Consider the following 26,366-nt stretch of genomic DNA (forward strand, 5'->3'; position numbering starts at 1 on the left):
AGCAATGCACATCTTCAACTTTATTAGATATTTAAAAATGTCTACATCAGTGTTTCACATCCTTGCCTGACATTTGGTATTATCCTACTATTTAAAAATTTCCATCTCTGAGCTACAGCTTTGTATACTTTGTTTTCTACTAGGATGTCCAAATAAAAACAAGCTAACAGTGGCAAAAATAAAACTCCCCTCAAAAACCAAAACACAACTACAAAATATATCTATAAAACATCCAAATCATATCATTTTCGCTCTTTCAGTCCTACCAAGTAGTATCTCTGCCGAGGATCCATTACATTTTTCCTCTGCTATACTACCCTTGTAAAAGTCAATTCTATAAAAACCAGGCTAAGTTTTATTACACAATTTCATGGAAGCAGGCTGAGGACAAAGTCAATAGGTACAGCATGCTGATTAAAACTTAGTGACTACTCAGTATGGTAACTGCACATACACACAGTGAAATCATTCTTCCATCTAACTCTTCCAACTAACTCTTAGAGTTAGGTTAATTCTTGGAATTACTACTAATACTGAGATTATGAATGGCTGTTTGCAACAGGCTAGAGAACATCCAGTCTTACCTTTACGTCTTCAGCAGGGAAATCCTGTTCAAAACATTTTTTACACCCATCTCTACATCTATGCCTAATTTCTAACCTCTTTGTTGTTTCACCAACTAGACTACTGAACAGCTTATGTTCTCAGAACACAGGTTCTCTGTATGCAATGCCGATTTTTTTTTTATTTCTTCAAAAAAAAAAAAAGCGGATACAAGCACAGAACGTGCAGGTTTGTTACACAGGTATACAAGTGCCATGGTGGTTTGCTGCACCTATTGACCCGTCCTCTAAGTTCCCTCCCTTCACCCTCAACTCCCAACAGGCACTGGTGTGTGCTGTTCCCCTCTGTGTGTCCATGTGTTCTTAATGTTCAGCTTCCACTTATGAGTGAAAATATATGGTGTTTGGTTTTCTGTTCCTGTGTTAAGTTTGCTGAGGATAATGGCTTCCAGGTTCATCCATGTCCTTGGAAAAGACATCACCTCACTCCTTTTATGGCTGCATGGTATTCCATGGAGTGTATGTACCACATTTGCTTTATCTAGTCTATCACAGATGGGCATTTGGGTTGGTTTCACATTGCCAGTATTTTCATACCACATGTTTTCTAGGAATCCCAGTCCTTGTCTACTTCAGATGCCAGTTCAATCCTTCCCATCTTAACTTTAAAAATATCCTTTTCCAGACTTGCAATTTGACCATGTGTGGCCAGAGAGCCTATTCTGTAGCTATAAAAACTCCCTGGATAACTTGTCTCCTCTTTGGGTTCTAGTGCTCCAATCCACTTTGACTGCCGACATCACCCTGATAGATCATAATACATAACATATACATGTGAATAATCACAGACTAGACAGTAAAATTACAACTGATGTGGTAGTTTTGAAGGATGTCCACAAATTCTTTGCTCCTTTCATTCCCCTTTTCTTGAATGTGGGTACACTACGTAAAGTATCTCTGATGAATATAATGTAGTAGAAATGAGGAATTCTGACTCCTGAGGCTAAGTGACTATTTTGTTCTCTCTGTGATCACTCTCTGGGGAAAGCCACCGGCTATGTCTTGATGACATTCAAGGTGCTCTATGGAAAGCTCCATGTGATGAGTAACTAGAGCTTTCTGCCATCAGCCATGTAAGTAAGCCATTGTGGAAGCAGAACCTACAAACCCAGCCAAGTCTTCAGATGACTTGGAGGATGCTTTGATTGTAATCTTATGAGAGATCTAAGCTAGAACCAGCTAGCTGGGCTACTCCCAAATTCCTGACCCATAGAAATTATGAGACAAATGTTTTTTTGTTTGTTTGCTTTTTGAGACGGAGTCTCATTCTGTCACTCAGGCTGGAGTGCAGCGGCATGATCTCGGCTCACTGCAACCTCCACCTCCTGGGTTCAAGTGATTCTCCTGCCTCAGCCTCCCGAGTAGCTGGGACTATAGGCACGTGCCACTGCATCCGGCTAATGTTTGTATTTTTAGTAGAGACAGGGTTTCGCCATGTTAGCCAGGCTGGTCTTGAACTCCTGACCTCAGGTGACACACCCGCCTTGGCCTCCCAAAGGGCTGGGGTTACAGGCGTGAGCCACTGCCCCCAGCCTGAGATAAATATTTGACACCACCAAGTTTGGGAGTAATTTGTTACATGGCAAAAGATAATTAAAATTATTAGTTTCCTTATTATAAAAGACCCTTACAAATATAATAATAACCAATCATCTTATACAATTAGTTCTTTAGTCCACATAGCTCAAGTGCATCAGCACCTACACGTTTGTGGTTATCCCTATGCCTATAATACCCTGAATTCTACTCTGATTACCTACACTGATTATTCTTTCAAGCTCTAGTGAAGTCTCAGTTCTTCTGTGATTCCTATTATTATATATTTGCTTTCTTGCTCTCCAGGAACTAATAGTATATTCAAGGAGATACAGTATAAAATAAAAATGCAGTGTAAGTCTAAATATCCCTGATTTGATTACAACATATCTTTTGATATAAACATATTTCCTCATAAGAGTCCTCCAATTTTTATGTTTTCATATTAAATTTATTTTTAAACAACTAATCTCTATTTCCAATAGCCTCACCCCATTTATGAAAGATGTCTAACTGAGGCATTTGGGAGCATCCAAAGCAAAGAGTAATGCAGGGGGTGCAAAAAATAGTAAGACAAGAGGAAAGGAATAAAGACAATCATAAGACAGACTAATTTTTACAACATCCTAGCATTCAGGCCTTGAAATTAAAAACTAAACATGAAGGCTTTACTTGGAAACTCAAAGAAAAGGAACTAGAAAAGAATAATTCAGGTGCAATTCTATTAATCCTTTGTGGTAACTCTATTTTACAGCATAAAAGAATGATCATGTTTGCTTCTATGAAAAACTTATCTAATTATTGATCATTACAATGTATCCTTTTGGGGAGAATATAACCCTTTAATATGGTATCTGGACCTAAGTTTTCATTGGATTACTTTCTCAGCAGATGGAAGTTTAATTATTTTCTGCTTATAACAAAATGAAGTTGAACTCCAGTGAATTTTAATTAAATGTTTCTTGTACTACCCTTATGGATGCTTTTCCAGTAAGGATGCAGACTAAATTAAAATGATTATAATACAAATTTCAAAAACCATGCTTAGCTAATATGGATGTTTTGACACTCACAATTATTGCTCATGTACAAGGAATCTCATGAGAGCTCCAGAGGGAGAAATAATTATGAATGGCCAAAAAAGGCACACTCTCTAAATTGCAGCACCCAGTGAATTCAGGTCTCAACCAATTTTATCACTAAGATTAGGCTGGGAGGAAAAAAAAAATCACATTTTCCAAAATAGAATAATTATAGAGAATTTTTTGGTATGAAATAGCATAGGGAGAAAGAAATAGATGAAAGAATTACAGAAAAGTCATACTGTATCCTTTATTAGACTAAGAACTTGAGAATAGAGACCCTAACTTACAATAAGATGATTAAAATAAATACTACCTTAGTGAGTGCTGAAAGTTAGTAAAGAGTGTTACAGAGAACACAGAAGCACGTAAAATGGAGAGGAGAGAAGGTGGTCAAGGAAGGCTTTTGAAAGGTAGTAATGTGTAAGAGTAAACCTGAAGAGCTGAAACTGTCTTGTTTACAAATTAAATACAAATATTTCATTTATTATTTCAGGCTTACTAGAGTTATTTAATTTTAGTTTTAATTTAATTTAATTTTTTTGAGACATAATCTTACTCCGTCGCCCAGGCTGGAGTGCAGTGGCACAATCTTGGCTCACTGCAACCTCCACCTCCCGGGTTCAAGCGATTCTCCTGCTTCAGCCTCCTGAGTAGCTGGGATTACAGGCACAGACCATCACACCCTTTTTTTTTTTTGTATTATTAGTAGAGACAGGGTTTCACCATGTTGGCTAGGCTGGTCTCGAACTCCTGACCTCAAGTGATCCTCCCAAAGTGCTGGGATTACAGGTGTGAGCTACCGCACCTGACTGCTAAGAGTTATTTTAGATGTATTGAAAATGTGGCAAGTTTATAAAACTATTTTTCATCTCATTTTTGTTGCTAATTATTAATAAGTAAAAACAGTGGCAAAATACACAGAAAGGCACTGCATCACTAAGAGTCTCATACAGAGAAGGTGTATGGCTATCTGTTACCCTGCATTACACCTTAATATTTTACTATTAACAGAATTTTAGGCTTTAATAAGATTAAAAATCAAATGTCAAAGATACATTAGCTTTCAAAGAAAAATATCCTCTAATTAATATTTACATTTTAACTAGCAACCTGACCCCCACATTAGATCGAAGATGAAATATTAGGAAGAAGATTAAAATAATGGAATAATAGTTTGTTCAGAATAAATCTATTATGGTATTGTATAAGAATAGCTCTGAAAACATGATTCTGAAAGGTTGCATTGTAACATAAAACGATGAAAAGACTCAACTAGTCTTAAAGACATCTGTTTTTCATCTTCTCAAAAGTACTTAAATCTGTCCTCTGAGTAAGTTTGTCCTTATGGCCTAACAACTTTGTTATTCTTTTTTGTTGTTGTTGTTATTCTTTTACCATTACTGAAATAACAATCTTTCTGGTTGCTTTTATAACTGTCTTCATCTTTGATGTTTTTCATTTTCACTATGGTATGTCTAGATGTAGAATATATTCCCTAACCTACTCAGCACTCATTAAGTTTTTTTAATCTGAAGTTTCTGTTTAACTAATTTTATAAAATTGTACTCACTAATACTGCTTCTCTCTAATACATTTCTTTCTATGTATCTATTTTTTTAGACACGGGGTCTTGCTCTGTCGTTCAGGCTGGAGTGCAGTGGCTTGATCATAGTTCACTGCGCCCTGGAACTCCTGGGCTCAAGCAGTCTTACCATCTCATCCTCCTGTGTAGCTGGGACTACAGGCGCACACTACCATGACCAAGGGCTTCTCTCTTTTCCTGAAACTTCTTTTTAAAGGACCGATGAAGTATCCGACACTACCCTTCCCATATCAGAAAGGTCCGTCCATATCTTTTTATCCCTTTATTACTGTGATCTGGGTAAATTCCTCAGTATTACATTCCAATTCACTAATTGTCTCCTCAACATTCTAAAGTATATCCTGTTCATTAAATATGAATTTGTGAGTGTTTTTCACATTCAGTCAGTATTTTGTGTTTTTACATCCCCCGGTTCTTATTATTTGCCATTTATTTGTGGAAGAAACTGATCATTTGGTCTGAGGTACAGTTTCCCAAATTCTAGACTTAAGCAATACTACAAGGATTCAGTTAGAAAACACATTCTTCTGGTCTCCATACTTACTGTAAATGATTACTTAGATCTAGCAGCATACAGATTAAAATCCAATTTGTTGGCCGGGTGCAGTGGCTCACACTTGTAATCCCAGCACGTTGGGAGCCCAAGGCAGGAAGATCACCTGAGGTCAGGAGTTCAAGACCAGCCAGGCCAACATGGTGAAACCCTGTCTCTATTAAAAATACAAAATTAGCTGAGGATGGTGGTGCACACCTGTATTCCCAGCTACTCAGGAGGCTGAGGCAGGAGAATCACCTGAACCCAAGAGGCGGGGGCTGCAATCAGCCCAAGATCACGCTGCTGCACTCCAGCCTGGGAGACAGAGCAAGACTGTCTCAAAAACAAAACAAAACAAAAAAACAAAAAAATCAAATTTGTTTGAAGTGGATGGCGGTAAGTGGGACACAAAGTGGTAACTTAAAGTGATATCTCTGCATAGTACCTACTACTTCCAGTACGTGCAGTAATATCTCCTATTAATCAATAATGTAGACTGAGTGATACTTATGGAAATTAATGATTAGTATCCATGGCATGCTGATCACTTTTGCCAAGTAGGTCACATTCTCAACTACACTTGTATTCTAGTTTTGAATAGTTCAGTCAGGCTATGACAGATCCAATACTAGTTTATGCAAGGTCTGATTAAATAAAATGCAAATCAACATTGTAACAGTAAGAAATTAAATAACTGTTGTTTCTACAAGGATAATAGGTTGAAAGCTTTGTCAAGACTCAACAAAGGTGAGTCATTAAAATAAATACTGGTGTTACAGACTGACAGAAAATCATAAAAATATGGATTCTGAATTCAAGACTGCATGACGGAGCCAAGATGGACAGAATTTATGCTCTCACTTGAAAAAAATAAATGAAAACAAAAACCAAATTGCACAAAATGATTTTTAGATGTTGGATTATCAGTCAGAGCAGAATGGTAATCTCTGAGAGGGGATAACACAAGATGAGCCCTAAGACTGCCCCCAGATATTTACATGCCATTTAACAGTTTAAGCAGGGTAAAATTTACCTTACAAGGGACATAAAATGAAGTCCTTCAAACTGCAAGGAAATAACACAATACAATAACTAAATTCCACAGGAAAAAATGAAGAATGTCAAAAATGTTAACAAGAAAGTAAATTAGAAGACAGTAAGTGTATTTGTATTTTCTCCTCTTAATTTTGTTAAGAGATGACTGAACACTCTGAAAATAATGCTGTACAGGTGGGTTAGTAACTAATGTAGACAAAATATATATGACAATAATAGCACAAAGGAAGGACAAGAAAATGAAGCTAGGCTAGAGCAGTGCTTTGTGGAAAATTTAGAGCTTATAAGGGGAGTTGAGAAAGGAGGAAGGATATAAAATGAATAATTTTAGTTTTCAACTTAAGAAACAATTAGGCCAGGCATGATAGTTCACACCTAATCACAGCACTTTGGGAGGCTGAGGGTGGTAGATGGCTTGAGCCCAGGAATTTGAGACCAGCCTGGGCAACATGGTGAAACTTCGTCTCTACTAAAAATACAAAAAATTAACCAGGTATGGTAGTGTGTGCCTGTAGTCCCAGCTACTCAGGAGGCTGAGGTGGGAAGATCACCTGAGCCCAGGATGTTGAGGCTGAAGTGAGCTGTGATTGTGCAACTGCGCTCCCACCTGGGTGACAGAGTAAAACCCTGTCTCAAAAAAACCAAACCAAACCAAAACAAAAAGATCAGCAAAGGATGGCTCACACCTGTAATCCCATCACTTTGGGAGGCTGAGGCAGGTGGATCGCTTGAGTCCAGGAGTTCAACACGAGCCTGGACAACATGGCCAAACCCTGACTCTACAAAAATAACAAAAATTAGCCAGGCATAGTGATGTGTGCTTGTAGTCCCAACTACTCAGGGGGCTGAGGCGGGAGTACTGCTTGAGCCCGTGAGGTCAAGGCTGCAGTGAGCAATGATCATGACACTGCACTCCAGCTTGGACAACAGAGCGAGATCCTGTCTCCGAAAAAAAAAAAAAACACACAAATAATAAATATGGAAACATAAATCAAGGAAATAAAAAACAGAGAAAGCCAACAAAATTACAAGTCCATTATTATTTGAAAAGATCAACAAAACTGAAACTTACAGTGAGACTGAGAAAGACAAAAGAGAAGACACAAATCACACAAGAATAAATAAGGGGGCTGACAACCCCCCAAAAATTAAAACGACTACAAAATATTATGAATAACATTATGCCATTAAATTTACAATTTGCATGAAATAGACATATTGCCTGAGAAATACAAATTACCAAATCTGACTCAAAAACAACAAAAAATCTGGCGGTGTGCAGGGCGCAGTGGCTCACACCTATAATCCTAGTACTTTGGGAGGCCGAGGCAGAAGGACTGCTTGAGGTCAAGAGTTCTAACCATTCTGGGCAAAATAGGGAGAAGCACTAGTTTCTAGAAAAAATAAAAAACTGGCCAGGTGTGGTGGAGCTTGCCTGCAGTCCTAGCTACTTGGGAGCTGAGGCAGGAGGACTGCTTGAGCCCAGGACATTGAGGTTCTACGGAGTTGTGATTGTGCCACTGCACTCCAGGCAGGGTGACAGACAGAGACCCTGTCTCAAGAAAATAAATTAATAAAGAACAAAACAAAATTTAAAAAAATTCAGGATATATACATTGAATCAGTAATTAAAAACCTTTACACAAAGAAAAGCCTGGTATTAAAGGGCTTCTCTGCTAAATTCTACCAAACATAGAAATATTACCAATCCTTCATAAATTATTTCAGAAAACAGAGCAGGAAGAACGGTTCCCAGTGTATTCTATAAGGCTAGTATTGACACTGTTACTCCTTATGAAAGTAAATGCACAAATCCTTAACAAAATACTAGCAAACTGAATCCAGTAGCATATAAAAAGGATTGTATACCATAACCATGTGGAATTTCTCCCAGAATGCAAGGTTGGTATAATATCTGAAAATCAATGAACAGAATACACTATATTAATATAATAAAAGAAAAAACTTGCATGACCACCTCATTCAAAAGAGAAAAAATAAAGAAATACATCAATCCATCATGATAAAAACACCGAACAAATCAGGCTAGAAGTAAATTCCTCATCCTACTAAAGGGTATCTACACAAAACTTACAGTTAATAACATCGTGCCTAATTTCAAAGTCTAATTGTTTCCCCATTAAGATAAGGAATAAATTCAATATTGTTAAGAGGTTAATTCTCTCCAAATTGGTTTACAAGGTAATTACAATCCCTATGATAATTTCAGAAGCTTTTGTTCAAAAATTGACAAGCTGACCCTAAGATTTATACAGAAATGCAAAGAATCTGTACCAGTCAAAAAATTTTTGAAAAAGAAGAATAAAGTAAGACAACTTACACTACCTAATTTTAAAAGCTCATCTAAAGCATACTCGATGCGGGTGGTATCAGTGTAAGGATAGACAGAAAATCCAAAAATAAAACCTTGTGTTCATGGTCAATTCATCTTCAAGAGAGATGGCACGGTAATTCAATTGGGGAAGGATACTCTGTCATTAAATGGTGCTGGGAAAACTGAAAATTTATATGCAAAAAGTAGACTTCTGCCCTTGTATCACATCATGTACAAAAATTGAATTAAAAATTCAATTTTAAAGGTTCATATGCCTTAATAGAAGAGACAAAATGATTAAACTTCGAAAATAAAACACAGAAAGAATCTTAGGGGTTAGGCAATGTTCACAGATACCAAAAGCATGACCACAGAAGAAGAACTCATAAACTGGGCCATACAAATTGAAAACATTTGCTCTGTAAAGGTCACCATTAAGAAAATGAAAAAAAGCTATACATCTGTTCACGAACTTATATCAAGAATATCAGCCAGGTGTGGTGGCATGGATGGCATGGTGGCTCATGTCTGTAATCCCAGCACTTTGGGAGGCACAAGGTGGGTGGATCACTTGAGGTCAAGAGTTCAAGACCAGCCTGACCAACATGGTGAAACTCCGCCTCTATTAAAAATACAAAATTAGGGCCGGGCACGGTGGCTCATACCTATAATTCCAGCATGTTGGGAGGCTGAGGCGGGTGGCTCGTGAGGTCAAGAGATCGAGACCATCCTGGATAACACGGTGAAACCCCATCTCTACTAAAAATACAAAAAAATTAGCCAGGCATGGTGGCAGGTGCCTGTAGTCCCAGCTACTCGGGAGGTTGAGGCAGGAGAATGGCGTGAACCTGGGAGGCGGAGTTTGCAGAGAGCAGAGACCGTGCACCACTGCACTCCAGCCTAGGTGACAGGGAAGACTCCATCTCAAAAAAAAAAAAAAAAAAATTAGCTGGGCATGGTGGTGCATGCCTGTAATCCCAGCTACTTCGGAGGCTGAGGCAGGAGAACCACTTGGATCTGGGAGGCAGAGGTTGCGGTGAGCTGAGATTGTACCACTGCACTCCAGCCTGGGCAACAAGAGGGAGGCTCTGTCTCAAAAAACAAACAAACAAACAAAAAAACCCCAAAAAAACACAGAAAGTACTCCTATAAAACCCTTCTTAATAATTGTTAGAATAAACATACCGAAAATCAGTAAAGAGAGAGAAGACTTGAACAACACTATTAACCAATTTGACCTAACTGGTATAAGACGCTAGCCAACAAAAGCAGAATATACCTTATTTTCTTGAGGTATAGAGATCTATAGGTATCTATAGGTATCTATTCACCAAGATAGAGTTTACTGTGGGTCTCATACAAATCTCAATAAATTTAGAAGCATTCAAATCATAAAACTATGTTCTTTGCCTACATTGAAATTAAATTAGAAATCAATAACAGAAAGACATCTAGAAAATCTCAAATATCTGCACACTAAATGCCATGCTTCAAAATAATCCATGGGTGAAACAAAAAAATCAAAAAGGAAACTAGACAGTATTTTGAACTAAATAAAAATGCAATATATCCAAATTTAGGACACATAGCTAAAGCAGTGCTTTAAAAAATTTATAGGAGTAAATTCCCTTATTAGAAAAAAAGTGTCAAATCAATGACCTCAAATTCTACCTTGAGAAACTAAGAAGAGCTGAAGAAGTGAAACCCAAAGTGAGCAGATGAAAGGAAATAAAGGACAGAAATCAATGAAATAGAAAACAAAAATAACAGAAAAATTCAATATAAAATAAGATAAAATAGCTCCACATACACTGAACAATGAAAAGAGAAAAGCAGGAAGGAAGCAGGGGGAAAAGGAGTGGGAGAGAGAGAGAGAGAGAGATGTTAAATTACCAATATTATGACCAACTTTATGCTGATAGTTTTTTAATAGAACTCAACCACCAAGATGAATGTACCAATTTCTTATAAGACATAAACTACCAAAGGTTACTCAGGAACAACAGATAACCTCAACAGCCCTATATCTACTGGAGAAAATTCGTACTTAAAAACCTTCCTGCAAAGAAAATTCTAGGCTCCAATGGTAGAACTCTTATCTGAAGAAGAAATAATACCAATTCTATCAAACTCACCGAGAAAATTAAAGAAGAGAGAATACACTGTAACTCAATCTACAAGGCCAGCATTACCCTGCTAACAAAGGTAGACAGTGATATTCATTAAAATAAAGTTAGAGCTATTTATCCGTCTTGAACATAGATGCAGAAATTCTTGGAAAAACTCAGCAAATCACATCCAACCATATATAGATAACAACATATCATGATAATGTAGGCTTTACTCTATGTGTTCATGTTAACATCTGAACATAAACAAATTCACCACATTAAGTTTTTAAAAAATAAAACAACACACTGATCTCAGTAGATGCAGAAAAAGATTTGACAAAATCCAAGATATATTTCTAATAAAAACTCTCAGAAAACTAGGAATAAAAAGAAACTTCCGGCTGGGCGCAATGGCTCACGCCTGTAACCCCAGCACTTTGGGAGGCCGAGGCGGGCGGATCACCAGGTCAGGAGATCGAGACCACCCTGGCTAACATGGTGAAACCCTGTCTCTAGTTAAAAAAAAATAAAATAAATACAAAAAATTAGCTGGGCGTGGTGGCAGGCGCCTGTACTCCCAGCTACTTGGGAGGCTGAGGCAGGAGAATGGCGTGAACCCGGGAGGCGGAGCTTGCAGTGAGCTGAGATCGCGCCACTGCACTCTAGCCTGGGCAACAGAGTGAGACTCTATCTCAAAAAAAAAAAAAAAAAAATTCCTCAATCTGATAAGGGGCATCTATGAAAATATTACAGCTAGGCCGGGCATGGTGGCTCACAACTATAATACCAGCACTTTGGGAAAGGCAGGCAGATCACCTGAGGTCAGGAGTTCGAGACCAGCCTGACCAACAGGGAGAAACTCCGTCTCTACTAAAAATACAAAATTAGCTGGGTGTGGCAGAGCATGCCTATAATCCCAGCTACTTGGAAGGCTGAGGCAGGACAATCACTTAAACCCGGGAGGCGGAGGTTGCAGTGAGCCGACATTGTGCCAGTGCACTCCAGCCTGGGCAACAAGAGCAAAACTCCATCTTAAAAAAAAATATATATATATATATACACATATACACACACACACACACACACACACACACACACACACACACACACACACACATATATACACATTACGGCTAGCAACGCATTCAATGATAAAAAAAACTCTGATTTTGTTCAGAGAAAGAAGCCAGATCCACCCGCAAAAAAAAACCCCAGATATGTTGCATAATTCCATTTCTATAAAATTCTAGAAAATGTAAATAATCAGCACATCAATGCTTGCTTGAGGATGATGGAAAGGTACAACAACAGGAAGGGAGGTAGAAAGGAGTTACAAAGTGCCATGAGAAAACTTGGCACTTGAATTTCTTAAGGATGATGGAGAGATTCATTATCTCGCTTGTGGTGGTGGTTTTATAGGTGTATATATGTCAAAACTCATCAAATTATGCACTTAATTGTGCAGTTTATTTATGTGAATTATACCTCCATAAAGTTGCAGTAAAAAAAAAAAAAAAAGACTGCATGGCAGGTATATGGAAATCCTTGTTCTTTTTAAAACAAATATATCAATAACATGTTATACATGCAGTATATGCAAGAAAGCGGACATAAAACTCCAATCAGACAATCCCCACTCAACATAAAAGCCCTGGACCTATTTCAAAAGAAGATTTTATTCTTTTGGTTAAAATGTTTAAGTTCCATTAAAATAAATTATCAAACAGATACACATACGCACACAACTTGCCACTTGGTATACACAGGGCATTGCTTCTCGGACTGCTCACATATAGCAAAATCCATGCATACTCAAGTACTACAGCTGTCTCTGAGTAATCTGCATATTCAACAAGTTAGACCTCCATGTAAACAGGTTTCATATCCCACAAATACTGTATTTTCAATCCGTGTTTAGTTAGAAACAAATGGTTTACAGGCAATTCTTGCAGTTCAAACCCATGCTGTTCAAAGGTCAGCTGTGTATGTGTGTATTTCTTTGTTTTGTTTTAGACAGGGTCTTGTTCTGTCACCCAGACTGGAGTGCAGTGGCGCAATCAAGGCTCACTGCAGCCTTGACCCTCTGGTTCAGGCAATCCTCCCACCTCAGCCTCCCGAGTAGCTGGGACTACAAGTGCACACTACCACACCAGGCTGATTTTTAAATTTTCTGTAGAGATGCAGTCTTTAACTCCTGGCCTCAAGTGATCCTCCCACCTTAGCCTCCCAAAGTGTTAGGATTACAGGGATGAGCGACCACATCCCACCGCTCTATATTAATTAGCCAAACATACTCTCAAATGGGTCTGAAAACAGTGCTTCTATTTATTTTCTTTGTCTATCTACTTACACACATCACATCTAATCAACAGAAGGTAACAAGTATATGTATATGATTCATTCATTCAATGTAAATTATGCTCTTTTACAATGTAGTTAGTGTTTTTAAGGTTCCTGGGCTTCACAGAAAGACAAACTAAAATCATTTGCAATGGAGGATAACAAAAATATTTTGCTAATGGCTTTTATTTCAATGTGTTTATCTGAAAGGAAACAAGAATGAAGATACAGTTGTTGCATTAACTGCGGGGGTGCCCTTCTCTGTCCTCTTTTCGCCCAGCTTCACACAGGTTTATTTTTTTTTAAATTATTAATTTGCCCATGGAACAAAATGAGTACCACAGAGCAAGAAGTAGGGCACTTAATTTTTTAAATGTGAAAACAAGAATATCTTATTAAAGCTACATTAGTTTATGATCCTATTAATTAATATTCCATCAGTATAAATCCAAGTACATAAGCTACTTCCAACAGCATATGTTCTGAATTTGGAAGAGTATAACAGTGGTAGTGGCAGCAGTCATACAATTTCTTCTATAGTTGTAGCGTGACACTGACAGCTAAAGTTGTTTTCCAGAAAACAAAACATAAATCATAATTAGTGAGTTTTACAGTTAGCCTGGGCCACAAAAAAAATCAATAATTGTTTAAGTGAAAAGCCTTCAAAATTATTTTTAAAATCTCTTACCGGTATCTATGAACAAATATACCCTTAAAAATAGAGTTCATCATATTTTCGATTTCATCCTGATTTTCTTGCAGCTGAAATGAAAAAATATATGTAAGTTGAAATCCTGATCATTTTATTTGGAAGGAACAGCTCCAATTGTTTTTAATTCCTGGTTATTCTCATTCTGGGTAGTTTTCAATCCTTTTCTCACTTGTAGTACAGATGTGTGAAAATACCAGTATATTTCCATTATTCCTTTACATTTATATCATATTGGTTTTAGAACTTTTCACTGTCTCTCTCTAGACACAAACTTCACAATGACAAACAAGGAGTGGTGGTATAGCTAAGTGTGGTCAGATTCCTATCTCCAAAATATCATCTGCCTTAGGAACAGAACTCTTCTGTCCAAATGAGGTCCCTGGGTTTGGTTTTGCCTTTCTTGGTTAAAGGAACATCCCTAATTAACATATTTGCTGTTTTAAAAGTAACTTCCTACTCCATCTAATGTATCCAAACATTACTCTGCATCTCACTAGCCTGTAACAGACAGCAGGCCATGCTCCCAATAAGAGGTATAACAGAAGATAAAAAGGATCCTGGCTACTTATGGTGAAGTACAGTAACAAAATAAATAATATCTATGGCAAAGATACAAATTTCAGGCAACAAAACTGATCAAAGTTAAAGTTTGTGTTTATTATTACTCAAAAACAACAACAGCACTGAATTACATTCAAGGTGGTATTTATTATTCTAATTTATTCTGTAATTTACTGTATAGTAATATTCAGTGAAATATTTGCTTTTACTACATACATGAATGTGACAAAATTCCCTCAGATTTATTCTTTTGCTGTATGCTTTGTTTCATGCTTTACTAAAATAAGTTTGGGAATACTTTTATTGCAAATCATTCAAATTTCTGCAACTTCCTCCAAGTGTTAAAAATTACTTTTATTGCATTTATCATATAAAAACTAATTAATTTATAAGAGGCATACATTTCTGAGTCAGCAGTACTTACGAAAGCCCAGCTCTAGTATTTACTTCTATAATATTTCAAGTATGGTCTGTGTGAAGGGTTAAACTATGTTCCTTAAAAATTTGTACATTGAAGTTCTAACCCCTAGTACCTCAGAATGTGAAATTAGGAAAGAGGACTGTGGCAGATTTAATTCATTAAGATGCAGCCATACTGGAGTAGGAGAGGACCCTAATCCAATATGACTGATGTCCTTAAGAAGGGAATAAATTTGGAGACAAACATACACACAGTAAGAATGTCATGCAAAGATTGGAATTATGCTGCCACCAGTTAAGCAACTACCAGACACTAGGAGAGAAGTCTGGAACACATCCTTCCGAGGGAGGATGGCCCTGCCAACACCTTGATCTTGGAATTCTAGCCTGCAAACCTGTGAGATTATAATAATGTTATTTTGTTTAATTCATTCAGTTTGTTGTACTTTGTCACAGCAGCCCTATCAAACTAATACAGTATGGCTAATAATCAAAACATCGTTGCTTTTTCTTGCCTATTATAAACCCATTAAGTTATTATTCATATGTAATTCCTTTGCAGTAATGTGATATTCTTTTTTCAAGTTATAAGATAGACTAATAGTGCAGATCTAAGATTTTATGTAGCATTGGATAAATAAAAATGTTTCCTATTAAAAACCCAGTATAGGCCGGGCACAGTGGCTCATGCCTGTAATCTCAGCACTTTGCGAGGCCGAGGTGGGCGGATCACCTGAGGTTGGGAGTTCGAGACCAGCCTGACCAACATGGAGAAACCCCATCTCTACTAAAAATACAAAATTAGCCAGGTGTGGTGGCACATGCCTGTACTCCCAGCTACTTGGGAGATTGAGGCAGGAGAATTGCTTTTGGGGAGGTGGAGGTTGCGGTGAGTTGAGATCGCACCATTGCACTCGAGCCTGGGCAACAAGAGCGAAACTCCATCCCAAAAAAAAAAAAAAACCAGTATAAAATCATTTTTAACACATATGAAAATGTCATTGTAAAACTGAGACCAATCTTATTCACAGGAGTCATTGTAAAACTGAGACCAATCTTATTCATAGGAGTGCCTTATATATAAGATAGTATGTAGCCTTTGGCTTTTTCCTGGAAATGTAGCTTTGCTGGCTCACAGTTCTGACTTCAGTATTTATCATACTTTTTGAGCTATAGCCTTATAACCTTTTTGAGTTGCCTAACTCCCAGACCAACTTCTTTCAAAAACAGAGGTGTTCTATGATTCCTTTCTGCCATCAGACGACACTTACATGATGACCAATGAACACTCCAGCTTCATTTGGAAACCCTGACATCAAATAATCTAACTAAATATACGCATAAACCTTTTTACAGAGAACTTAAAAAGTACTAATGTCATATACATTCCACACATTTACAGAACATAAAATCATCAGTTCCCATGAAACTTACCTCTTTGCGTTTCTGAAGTAGTAACTCCAACCTTTCATTGGCTCTCTTCCCAATCATTTTATTTCTCTCGGCTTCATATTGTCTCTGGGTATTATCCTGATGAATACTGAGGTTTAAGGCAACATTCACCAGAGCAGTCATGAGCTTCATGGCTATGAAATGAAGAAATATTATAATACCTATGAATCAAAACTTTATCCATATAAGATTACAAATTTATAAAGCCAATGGATGAAGAAATGAAACTAGTGAATTTCTGTTTTACAACCCAGGCATAATTTAAGTTTAAATAAAAGATAACTAATTTATAGAAATAAACTCATCTGCAACATAATTTTCTCTACCTCAGCTTGGCTTGTTAACACTTTCCATTTAAACACAGCCTCATCCTAACTAACAGAAGAAAGGATTTCAGTTCTATGTTCAACAACTCCTTTCTCCCACTCCTAAAGATACACATGTAAGGGCACACTAATCAAGCCTAAACCTCTCTTCTGATCATCAAATATGAGTATATATAAATGCATCCTTAGTACCTTTACTTAAATGTGTCAAAGGTACCTTAGATGTTTTAGATGTTTACAATCAATTTGTGATCTTTACCCCCACATATGGTCCTCTCCCTTTGTTCCTCACCTCAGAGAGTTGCACAACCTCCAAACCCTGAAAAACATACTGATCCTACCAAACTCATTGAAGTCCATTAAAAATGTACTCTGTGAATTTCCAATTGACCTATCCTCCCCAGCCACAGTGATAATGTACTTTTAAACATTCACTTGTATTTGTAAATCTTATTAAACACTTTCAAATTTGTTTCACATCCTCTGACAAACAGGTATGACACAAACCTCAAACTTCTGTCTATTCATATTTGTTTTCATCATTGAGATAGTGAGAATATAGGAAATATAGGTAAAGGGACAAGGCAGTTTGTGCTGGTAAATAATTTCTCCTTTTTGTTCCTTTTAGGTTATTCATGTGCAAGTATGAACATTCGGTTATTAAAAAAACTGAACTGTTCAGTGCCTTAGAAGAACTGATTCATTTATCTGCAAACATATCCATATAATTAAAAACAAGCATGCACTGTTTATAAAATTTCATTATTTTTATTTTTTTTTGAGTTGGAGTTTCGCTCTTGTTGCCCAGGCTGGAGTGCAATGGCGCAATCTTGGCTTACTGCAACCTCCACCTCCCAGGTTCAAGTGATTCTCCTGCCTCAGCCTCCTGAGTAGCTGGGATTACAGACATGCACCACCACGCCCAGCTAATTACTGCATTTTTTAGTAGAGACAGGGTTTCACCATGTTGGCCAGGCTGGTTTTGAACTCCCGACCTCAGGTGATCCGCCCACCTTGGCCTCCCAAAGTGCTGGGATTACAGGCATGAGCCACCGCACCCGGCCTATTTTTTCTTAATTACATATGTAAACCTATGTGTTTTCTAAATACATATAGTATGTATGTATGCTGTATCTGTATTTCTATCTACACGTATACTCAATTTGTTATTCGGAAACTCTATCTACATTTTGATCAGTTCTATGTTATTAAATAATTGCTGCTGTCCTTAAACCAAAATATAAGGTAAAAAACCTGAAAAACAAATGTAAACATCCTGAAAAACAAACGTGTTTAAGTTAGTGACCATTACAATGCAAAATTATAATGCAAAAATCCTGAAAAACAAATTTATTTAAATTAGTGACCAGAAATGGATTTTTCAGGATTTTTGCATTAGAAATGCATTAAATGAAAATGTTTCTTTCCCTGTGGTAGTGTCTCAAACAGTAAACTGAGAAATATTCTTGTGTTTCAAAATATAAGACAGTGATTTTGAGTTTTGTGTGTTGCCAGTAGTAGTATATTGGACTACACTATGAAAGTTTAAAATAATTTGTAAAATTAAACTGTATAAGGAAAGAGAACAGCTCAAAGACAAGAGGAATCTGGAGCATTCCAACTACTCAAGCTGATAATACTAGTTTATCAGTGTTTGTTATGAGCATATGAAGTGACACCCAAAGGAGCTTAATTCAGTATCTACCTCTAGATACCTAACGCAAAATGACTTGAATATCCAGGAGCTGAAAAGCATTAAAATTAACACCAACCCTGGTTGCAATTCACCAGTGGAAACTGAGGCACGGATTTTTAAAAACTTCATAGCTTTTACTTTCAGCTATATATCTTCTTGTGAACCCAGATCCCAAAATCCAAATGTCATTATTTAATGACTCTCCTTCCATCCCAGATACATAAACAGTAAAGCAATCAACATACTAAAACAGACAAGACATGTAAAAAATGACCAATATATCTTCGGAAACATATTAGGTATAATACAGCAGTGTTTACTGAGATAAAATATTTTTAAACCTGTAAAACTGAGACTTCATTGAATAACACATAAACAGCTACTAAAAACAAACCTCAAATTAAATGACAGACATAAAATGAGGATTATGATGTTTTAACTGAGTCCACTGAAAAAGACTTATCTCTGCATAGAATTGGTACTTATTAAATTTTCCTGGTATTACTAAAAAAACCTTTTTGTAAGTTAATAATCCTGCAGGAATTCAGCCATCATAATGTGACATCAGCTCTTAAGTGGCTTCTTCTTGTCTAGCAAGGAGAAGAATACGTCCTTCATTTAGCTTTCACATTTTAACTGCTGACTATAAAATGGTAAATATGTTCTAGTACAGTGGTACTGACAGTGTGGTCTGCAAATGGGTGCTGACCACAACAAGTTTATTAGAAGGTCATTATGAGCAAAAAATTGAAAACATTTAGAAATTTTTATAGCAATCTGACAATTAAATGCCTGTTGATTTTAATAACATGACACTAATAGATACATATATACTATTTCCACCGCATTTTACAAAAGTACGAGGTTGTGACAGATTCGTAATTAAAAACTAGTCATTCATCATAGCTAAAGAAGCACTTATTTAAAGTCCTGTCCATTCATCTAACAATCCAGCATATACTGAGCATTGTTCTGGTTATTAGAGATACACAAGTGAACAAAACAAAGAACTTCCTTTTGTGATTTTTACATTCTAGTGAGGAAAAGAAGACAATAAATGAATAGATAATATGCAAATGAAAAAACCACGTCAGTTAATGATTAGTGCTATAAAGAAAAAGTACGGTAAAAATATTACAGCATGAAGGGGGTGCTATTTTAGACAGTCATTTGGGAAGGCTTCTCTGAGACCTTGACATTTGAGCATGAAGTGAAGGAATGGTCACGTGATTCCACAGCAGAACAGCTTTCCAGGGACAGTTATAAGGTAAACTGTTGGGAGGAGGGTACTCACTACAGAGTATAGTATTTAGTCTGGTTGGAGCACAGAGGTAGTCAGAGGCAGAAGAGGATACTTAAAAGGAAGGAAGAGGCCAGATTATAAGAGAGTTACTAGGATCCAGTTAACCTATCCTCTCCTTAAGGCTCATGAATTAAATCTAAGCAGGGTAAGATATCCTAGAGAATGTGGAGTGATGTGAAATAGTCTGAATTAGATTTTAAACTGATGTGTGACCAGAGTATAGGAGAGTAAAACTGGCAGAAGGGAGACTAAATAGGAGCAGTGAGGCAGAGCTGAAAATATTTTGCTCAAAGTTTGCAATAATGAGTCTTAGGTTTTTGCCTTTGGCAACTCAGTGAAATGATGCTGGCTTAGATTAAGGTGGCAGCAATAGGTAGAGAGAAATTGTTAGATATGAAGTGTATTTTGAAAATACCAGGCCAGGCGAGGGGGCTCACGCCTGTAATCCCAGCACTTTGGGAGGCTGAGGCAGGTTGATCACTGGAGGTCAGGAGTTCAAGACCAGCCTGGCCAACATGGTGAAACCCCGTATCTACTAAAAATACAAAACAATAAATAAATAAATAAAAATTTCCCGGATGTGGTGACGCATGCCAGTAATCCCAGCTACTCGGGAGGCTGAGGCAGGAGAATCGCTTGAACCCAGGAGGTAGAGATTGCAGTGAGCTGAGGCTGCACCACTGCACTCCAGCCTGTGAGACACAGCAAGACTCCACCTCAAAAAAAAAAACAGAAAAAGAAAAAGAAAAAGAATATACCGCTGAAAGAATTTGTTAGATTACAATGAAGGAAATGAGACAAATAGAAAGGGCAAAGATAATTAGAAATATTTTTGTTTATTAGTTATGTAAGTGGAAATGCCTAGTAGACACACATTTGGAAGTCATTATCAAAGACACTGGTATTCAGAACCATAAAACTAGATGGAAATTAGAAAAAGGTGGTATTATTTGTGTGTTGTAAACAAAAGATCACCAAGATATTTGTTAATGGAAAAATACAGACAAGATAGCCTTACAGTGTGTATATGCTATCATTTGTGCAAAAGAATGTATTATTTATTTTTACTTGCCAGTCACTCTTCCAAGCCGTATAAACATACTTATTCATTTACAACTCACTAATCTACGAAGGAAGTACTATTATTAGTCCCTTTTCACATTAAGAGAAAACTGAGGCACAGATCAGCTAAAAGACTTGATGGTTACACAGCAATTGGTGGACATAGAATTTGAGTATACGCAGCCTTGCTCCATAGTCCCAGCTCTTAAACACACCATATTGCCTCTCACTGAATGTGTATTTGCTATTATTTGCATATAACATGTTTAGAAAAATGTAAGAAACTGGCAACTTTGGTTGTCTTCAAGGAAGTTAACTTGAAGGTCGGAGACAGGGGTGAAAGAGTAACATTTCACCATATAAAATTTTTTTACTTGTTTTTTTTCTTTTGAGACAAGGTCTTGCTCTGTCACTCAGAATAGAGCACAGTGGTGCAATCACAGCTCCCTGCAGCCTCGACCCCCACCAGGCTCAAGTGATCCTCTCATCTCAGCCTCCTGAGTAGCTGGGACTACAGCTACCACCATGCCCAGCTAATTAAAAAAAAAAAATTGTAGAGATGGGGGTCCCACTATATTGCCCAGGTTGGTCTTGAACTCCTGGCCTCAAGTGATTCTCCCACGTCAGCCTCCCAAAGTGTTGGAATTACAGGGATGAACGGTAGTGCCTGGTCTACTTTGAATTTTAAATCATGTGACTATATTATTTTCCTACTCATCACTATTTTTGAATAAAAATAATGTCTATGAAATTGGTTTTCACTTTATTCAATAAGGAGTAAATACATTAAAAAAACCTGTCTGAAGATTGAGTGTCAAGATAACTCGATATTTGCAGTTTAGCTTTCTAAAATCACCAGGACAATGTCGTATTCCAGAAAACAAGTGAAGACAGTGTTCCAAGGAGAAAAAATGGTAGCTGTGTCTTTCCAAAGAAAAAAAGATGACAACTGGAGCTGCTCACTGATTTGGGCAATAAGAAGCTAACTGCTGACCTCAACAGGAGAGGTAGTGAAGTAGTAGAGACAGAAACCTAATAGGAGAGGACTGAGTGGAGAGAGTGAATATAAATAATTCTGAGATTTGCTATAAAGAAAAGGAAAAAAATGAAACTGGGGCTAGAGGAACGTGAGGGAACAAGGTACAGTGTAATGGTTAGTCTTATGTGTCCAGGCATGGCTACACTATCACGGTCAATTACTTAATCAAACACTAATGCAGGTATCACATTGAAGGAATTTTGTAGATATTTTGTATGGTTAACATCTATAATCTCCTTTAAATAAAGGAGATTACCCTCAATAATGTGAGTGGGTCTCATGCAATCAGTTGAAAGCTTAAGAGAAAAAATAGGTTTTCTAGAGAGGAAATGTTTGCCTCAAGGCTGCAACATAAAGTCCTAGGCTGAGCATGATGGCTCACATCTGTAATCCCAGTGCTTTGTGAGGCAGAGGTGAAAGGATGACTTGAGGTCAGGAGTTCAAGACCAGCCTGGGTAACACAGCAAGACTCCATCTCTACAAAAAACTTAAAAATTACCTGGGCATTGAGATGTGCACCTGTAGTCTCAGCTACTGGGGAGGCCGAGGTGGGAGGATTACGTAAACCCAGAATTCAAGGTTGCAGTAATCCACGACTGTGCCACTGCACTTCAGCCTGGGTGACAGAGTGAGACCCTGTCTCTAAAATAAATAAATAAGTAAATAAAATCCTGAGCTTCTAGCCTGCTCCACAGATCTCAGACTCAAGACTGCACGACTCCTGTCTGATTTCCAGCTTACTGGAGTACCCCACAAATTTCCGATTTGCAAGTTCCCACAATTGTGCTGAGCCACATCAGTGAAACGTGTGTACGTGTGTGTGTGTGTGTGTGTGTGTGTGTGTGCGCGAGAGAGAGAGAGAGAGAGACAGAGAGAGAGACAGAGAGACAGAGAAAGATGTAAGAATATCTCTTAGTTCTGTTTCTCTGGGGGAACCCAGACTGACACAAAGGGTTCCTAAAAGATGGGAGCTGTTAGCAAAATAATAAGAGTTATCTAATAAAAGAAAGAAATTTTGAAGTAATGAGAGTGAGAACAACTTGAGACACAAAGTTCTTGAGAAGGTGAAAAGGGATCAGATTCACTGCACAAGTACAAGCATTGGCCTTAGAGGCCACTGTAGTTAAGAAAACAGATAGAGGATAAGAGTATAACTGCAGCTAGATAGGTAGGTAGGCTTAATCCCTGAAGGATTCTCTTTCGACTATCCGATTAAACAGGCAAGATAATCAGCTAAATGTGAAGACTGGATAGGAAATGTAGCTTTGAGGAGAAAGTATAAAACAATTTTGTTAGGATGTGGAAATAACCCTGGAGTATAATACACTAAGGGGATTGCTAGGCAGCATTAAAGGACCACTTGGAAAAAAAAAAAAAAAAAAGTAAAGCCCAGCCCTTATGGTATGTATTTTTCTCCAGCCACTTTCAGCTCTGCTGCAGGTATGGGACGGATGGTTGTATGGGGTTTTCCTACGGAATATGAAAGACGAAGACAGAAGCAAGGAAGTTGACGGTATGAAGGAGGATGTGATTATAATAAAGAATGATAAAATCTAAGTGGGAAAAATAAAGGCAGTGAGGACAAGAAGAGTGTGAAGAACATTAAAAATATAGTGTCAAAGTATTTAAAATCACAATTAAAAAAACAGTAGAGTGGAAACACAGAAGAAAACACTGGAACAAAAGGAGAGTTCATCAGGAAATGGGATGCCTAAAACGAAGTCGGAGGACATTGACCCTTTTAATCAATAACCAACAATTTGCATTTCTGTCTTGCTAAACATAAAACTGAAAAGTAAAAAACTGCATTTATATTTAGTGATACCTACTATACCTTTGAAAACTACTGTTATACACCTTGTAAATATGTCTGATATAGTGGAACAAACTAGATTTTTTAAGAGAGAGGTGATTATAGTACTTTATTTTTACAATGCTTATTTTTTTTAAAAGGGATCTTATGACAAACTACCAGTTTCCAAATGACATAGATTTAACAAATCCATTTATCTCTTAAAAAACAATTTTTCTGGAAAGCAGTGTTGCAGTTCCACAAAGACCTAAAAACAGAACTACCATTCAACCCATCAATCCCATTACTGGGTATATACCTGATATGGCTTGGCTCTGTGTCTCCACCCAAATCTTACCTCAAATTGTAATCCCCATAATCCCCACATGCCAAAGCGGGACCAGGTGGAGGTAACTGGGATCATGAGGGCAGTTTCCCACATGCTGTTCTCATGATAGTGAGTTCTTTGAATTTTTTTTCTTATTTTTTGAGATGGAGTCTCGTTCTGTCGCCCAGACGGGAGTGCAGTGGTGCAATCTCGGCTCACTGCAACCCCCGCCTCCCTGGTTCAAGTGATTCTCGTGCCTCAGCCTCCCTAGTAGCTGAAATTGCAGGCGCCCACCACCAGCCCAGCTAATTTTTGTATTTTTAGTAGAGACGAGGCTTTCACCATGTTGGCCAGGCTGGTCTCGAATGATCTGCCCTCTTCGGCCTCTAAAAGTGTTAGCATTACAGGCGTGAGCCACTGCACCCAGCCAATAGTGAGTTCTCATGAGATCTGATGGGATGTGTTTTTTTGTTTTTTTCGTTTTTTTGAGGTGGAGTCTCGCTGTGTCACCAAGGCTGTGAATGCAGTGGTGCGATCTCAGCTCACTGCAACCTCTGCCCTCTGGGTTCAAGTGATTCTCCTGCCTCAGCCTCCAGAGTAGCTGGGATTACAGGTGCACGCCACCATGCCCAGCTAGGTTATTTTTATTTTTTCTTTTTGAGACAGAGTCTTGCTCTGTCGCCCAGTCTGGAGTGCAGTGGTGCAGTCTTGACTCACTGCAACTTCCACCTCCCAGGTTCAAGAGATTCTTCTGCCTCAGCCTTGTAGCTGGGATTACAGGCACGCACCACCACGCCCGGCTAATTTTGTATTTTCAGTAGAGATAGGTTTCACCATGTTGGCCAGGCTAGTCTCGAACTCCTGACCTCAAGTAATCCACCGGTCTCGGCCTCCCAAAGTGCTGGGATTACAGACATGAGCCACTGCACCTGGCCTGAGATCTGACGGTTTTATACGCCTCTGGCATTTCCCCTGCTTGCACTCACTCCCATCCAGCTGCCCTGTGAAGAATGTGCCTGCTTCTCCTTTGCCTTCTGCCATGATTGTAAGTTTCCTGAGGCTTCCCTAGCAATGCAGAACTGTGTGTCAATTAAATCTCTTGCCTTTCTGAATTACCCAGTCTAGGGGAATTCTTTATAGCAGTATGAAAACAGACTAATACAACACCCAAAGGAATATAAATCATTCTATCATAAAGACACATGGATGCACATGTTCACTGCAGCACTATTCATACTGGTAAAGACATGGAATCAACCTTAATGCCCAGCAATGGTAGACTGGTTAAAGAAAATGTGGTACATATACACCATGGAAGGCTTTGCAGCCATAAAAAAGAACAAGATCGTGTCTTTTGCAGGGACATGGATGGAGCTGGAGGCCATTATCCTTAGCAAACTAATGCAGGAAAGGAAAACCAAATACCTCATGTTCTCACTTATAAGTGGGAGCTAAACGATGAGAACACATGAACACACAGACAGAAACAACAGACAGTGGGGTCTAATGGAGGATGGAAGTCTAGAGGAGGGAGAGAGTCAGGAAATGTAACTAATGGGTACTAGGCTTAATACCTGGGTGACAAAATAATCTATACAACAAGTCCCTGTGACATGAGCTTTCCTACATAACAAACCTGCACACGTACCCCTGAACGTCAAATAAAAGTTAAAAAATCAATCTTCATCTTCAACAAACTCAGAAAATACATGTAACCCCTAACCACAATATAAGAATATATTAATATGGACAGCAGGAGGATGAGCAGACAGCATTTAAAGTCACAGAAAGGGTAGAAAAAGCATGACAACCATATCTCTAAGAAAAACAAGCACTGGTCGTGCGGTGGTGGGCACACCTATAATCCTAGCACTTTGGGAGGCCAAGGTGGGAGGAAGGCTTGAGCCCAGGAATTTGAGACCAGACTAGGAAACACAGTAAGACCTCTTCTCTACAAAATTAAAAAAAAAAAAGGAAAGGAAAGGAAAAGGAAAAAGAAAGAAAAGGAAAATTAGCCAGGTGTGATGGCACATGCCTGTAGTCCCAGCTTCAGGAGGCTAAGGCAGGAGGGTCAATTTAGCCTAGGAGGTTGAGGCTGCAGTGAGTTGTATTCATGCCATTGCACTCCAGCCTGGATGACAGAGCAAGACCCTGTCTTGAAAATAAAAATAAGCTATTTTAGCTTAGTAGAATCCAGACACCATCAGCTATTAGAAGTAGTAGGTTCCATAGAAGATGAAGTGTGTTATGGTCTGAAAATAGGAATATTATCTCAAAGTCTGTATAATAAGCAATTAAATCCCCAAGTCTCTACTCCAAGCCAGGCAGTCAAGCAATTCCTTTATGACACATTCATTTTGGAAGTCCAGACATTTATCTTCTCAAGAAAATAAACCAAAAATCCAGAGTCATCAGACATATGTGAGTGATTATGTTTGGTTTGTGTGAGTG

At 38.0% G+C, this 26,366-nt stretch overlaps 1 protein-coding gene across 4 annotated transcripts in view; it reads right to left on the reverse strand.

The window, feature by feature from the left end:
• STAG1 (STAG1 cohesin complex component) overlaps positions 1-26,366 on the reverse strand; it is a 413,034-nt gene that overhangs the window by 144,965 nt on the left and 241,703 nt on the right. For all 4 annotated transcript variants that reach the window (XM_055382952.2, XM_055382953.2, XM_055382954.2 and 1 more), the window contains 2 exons: positions 16,352-16,503; positions 13,913-13,986 (listed from right to left, as the gene is read on the reverse strand). In XM_055382952.2, the coding sequence (XP_055238927.2) occupies positions 13,913-13,986; positions 16,352-16,503 (226 nt within the window). The remainder of the gene's footprint in view (positions 1-13,912; positions 13,987-16,351; positions 16,504-26,366) is intronic.

Source organism: Gorilla gorilla, chromosome 2, assembly GCF_029281585.2.
Source record: "Gorilla gorilla gorilla isolate KB3781 chromosome 2, NHGRI_mGorGor1-v2.1_pri, whole genome shotgun sequence".
Classification (NCBI taxonomy): domain Eukaryota; kingdom Metazoa; phylum Chordata; class Mammalia; order Primates; family Hominidae; genus Gorilla; species Gorilla gorilla.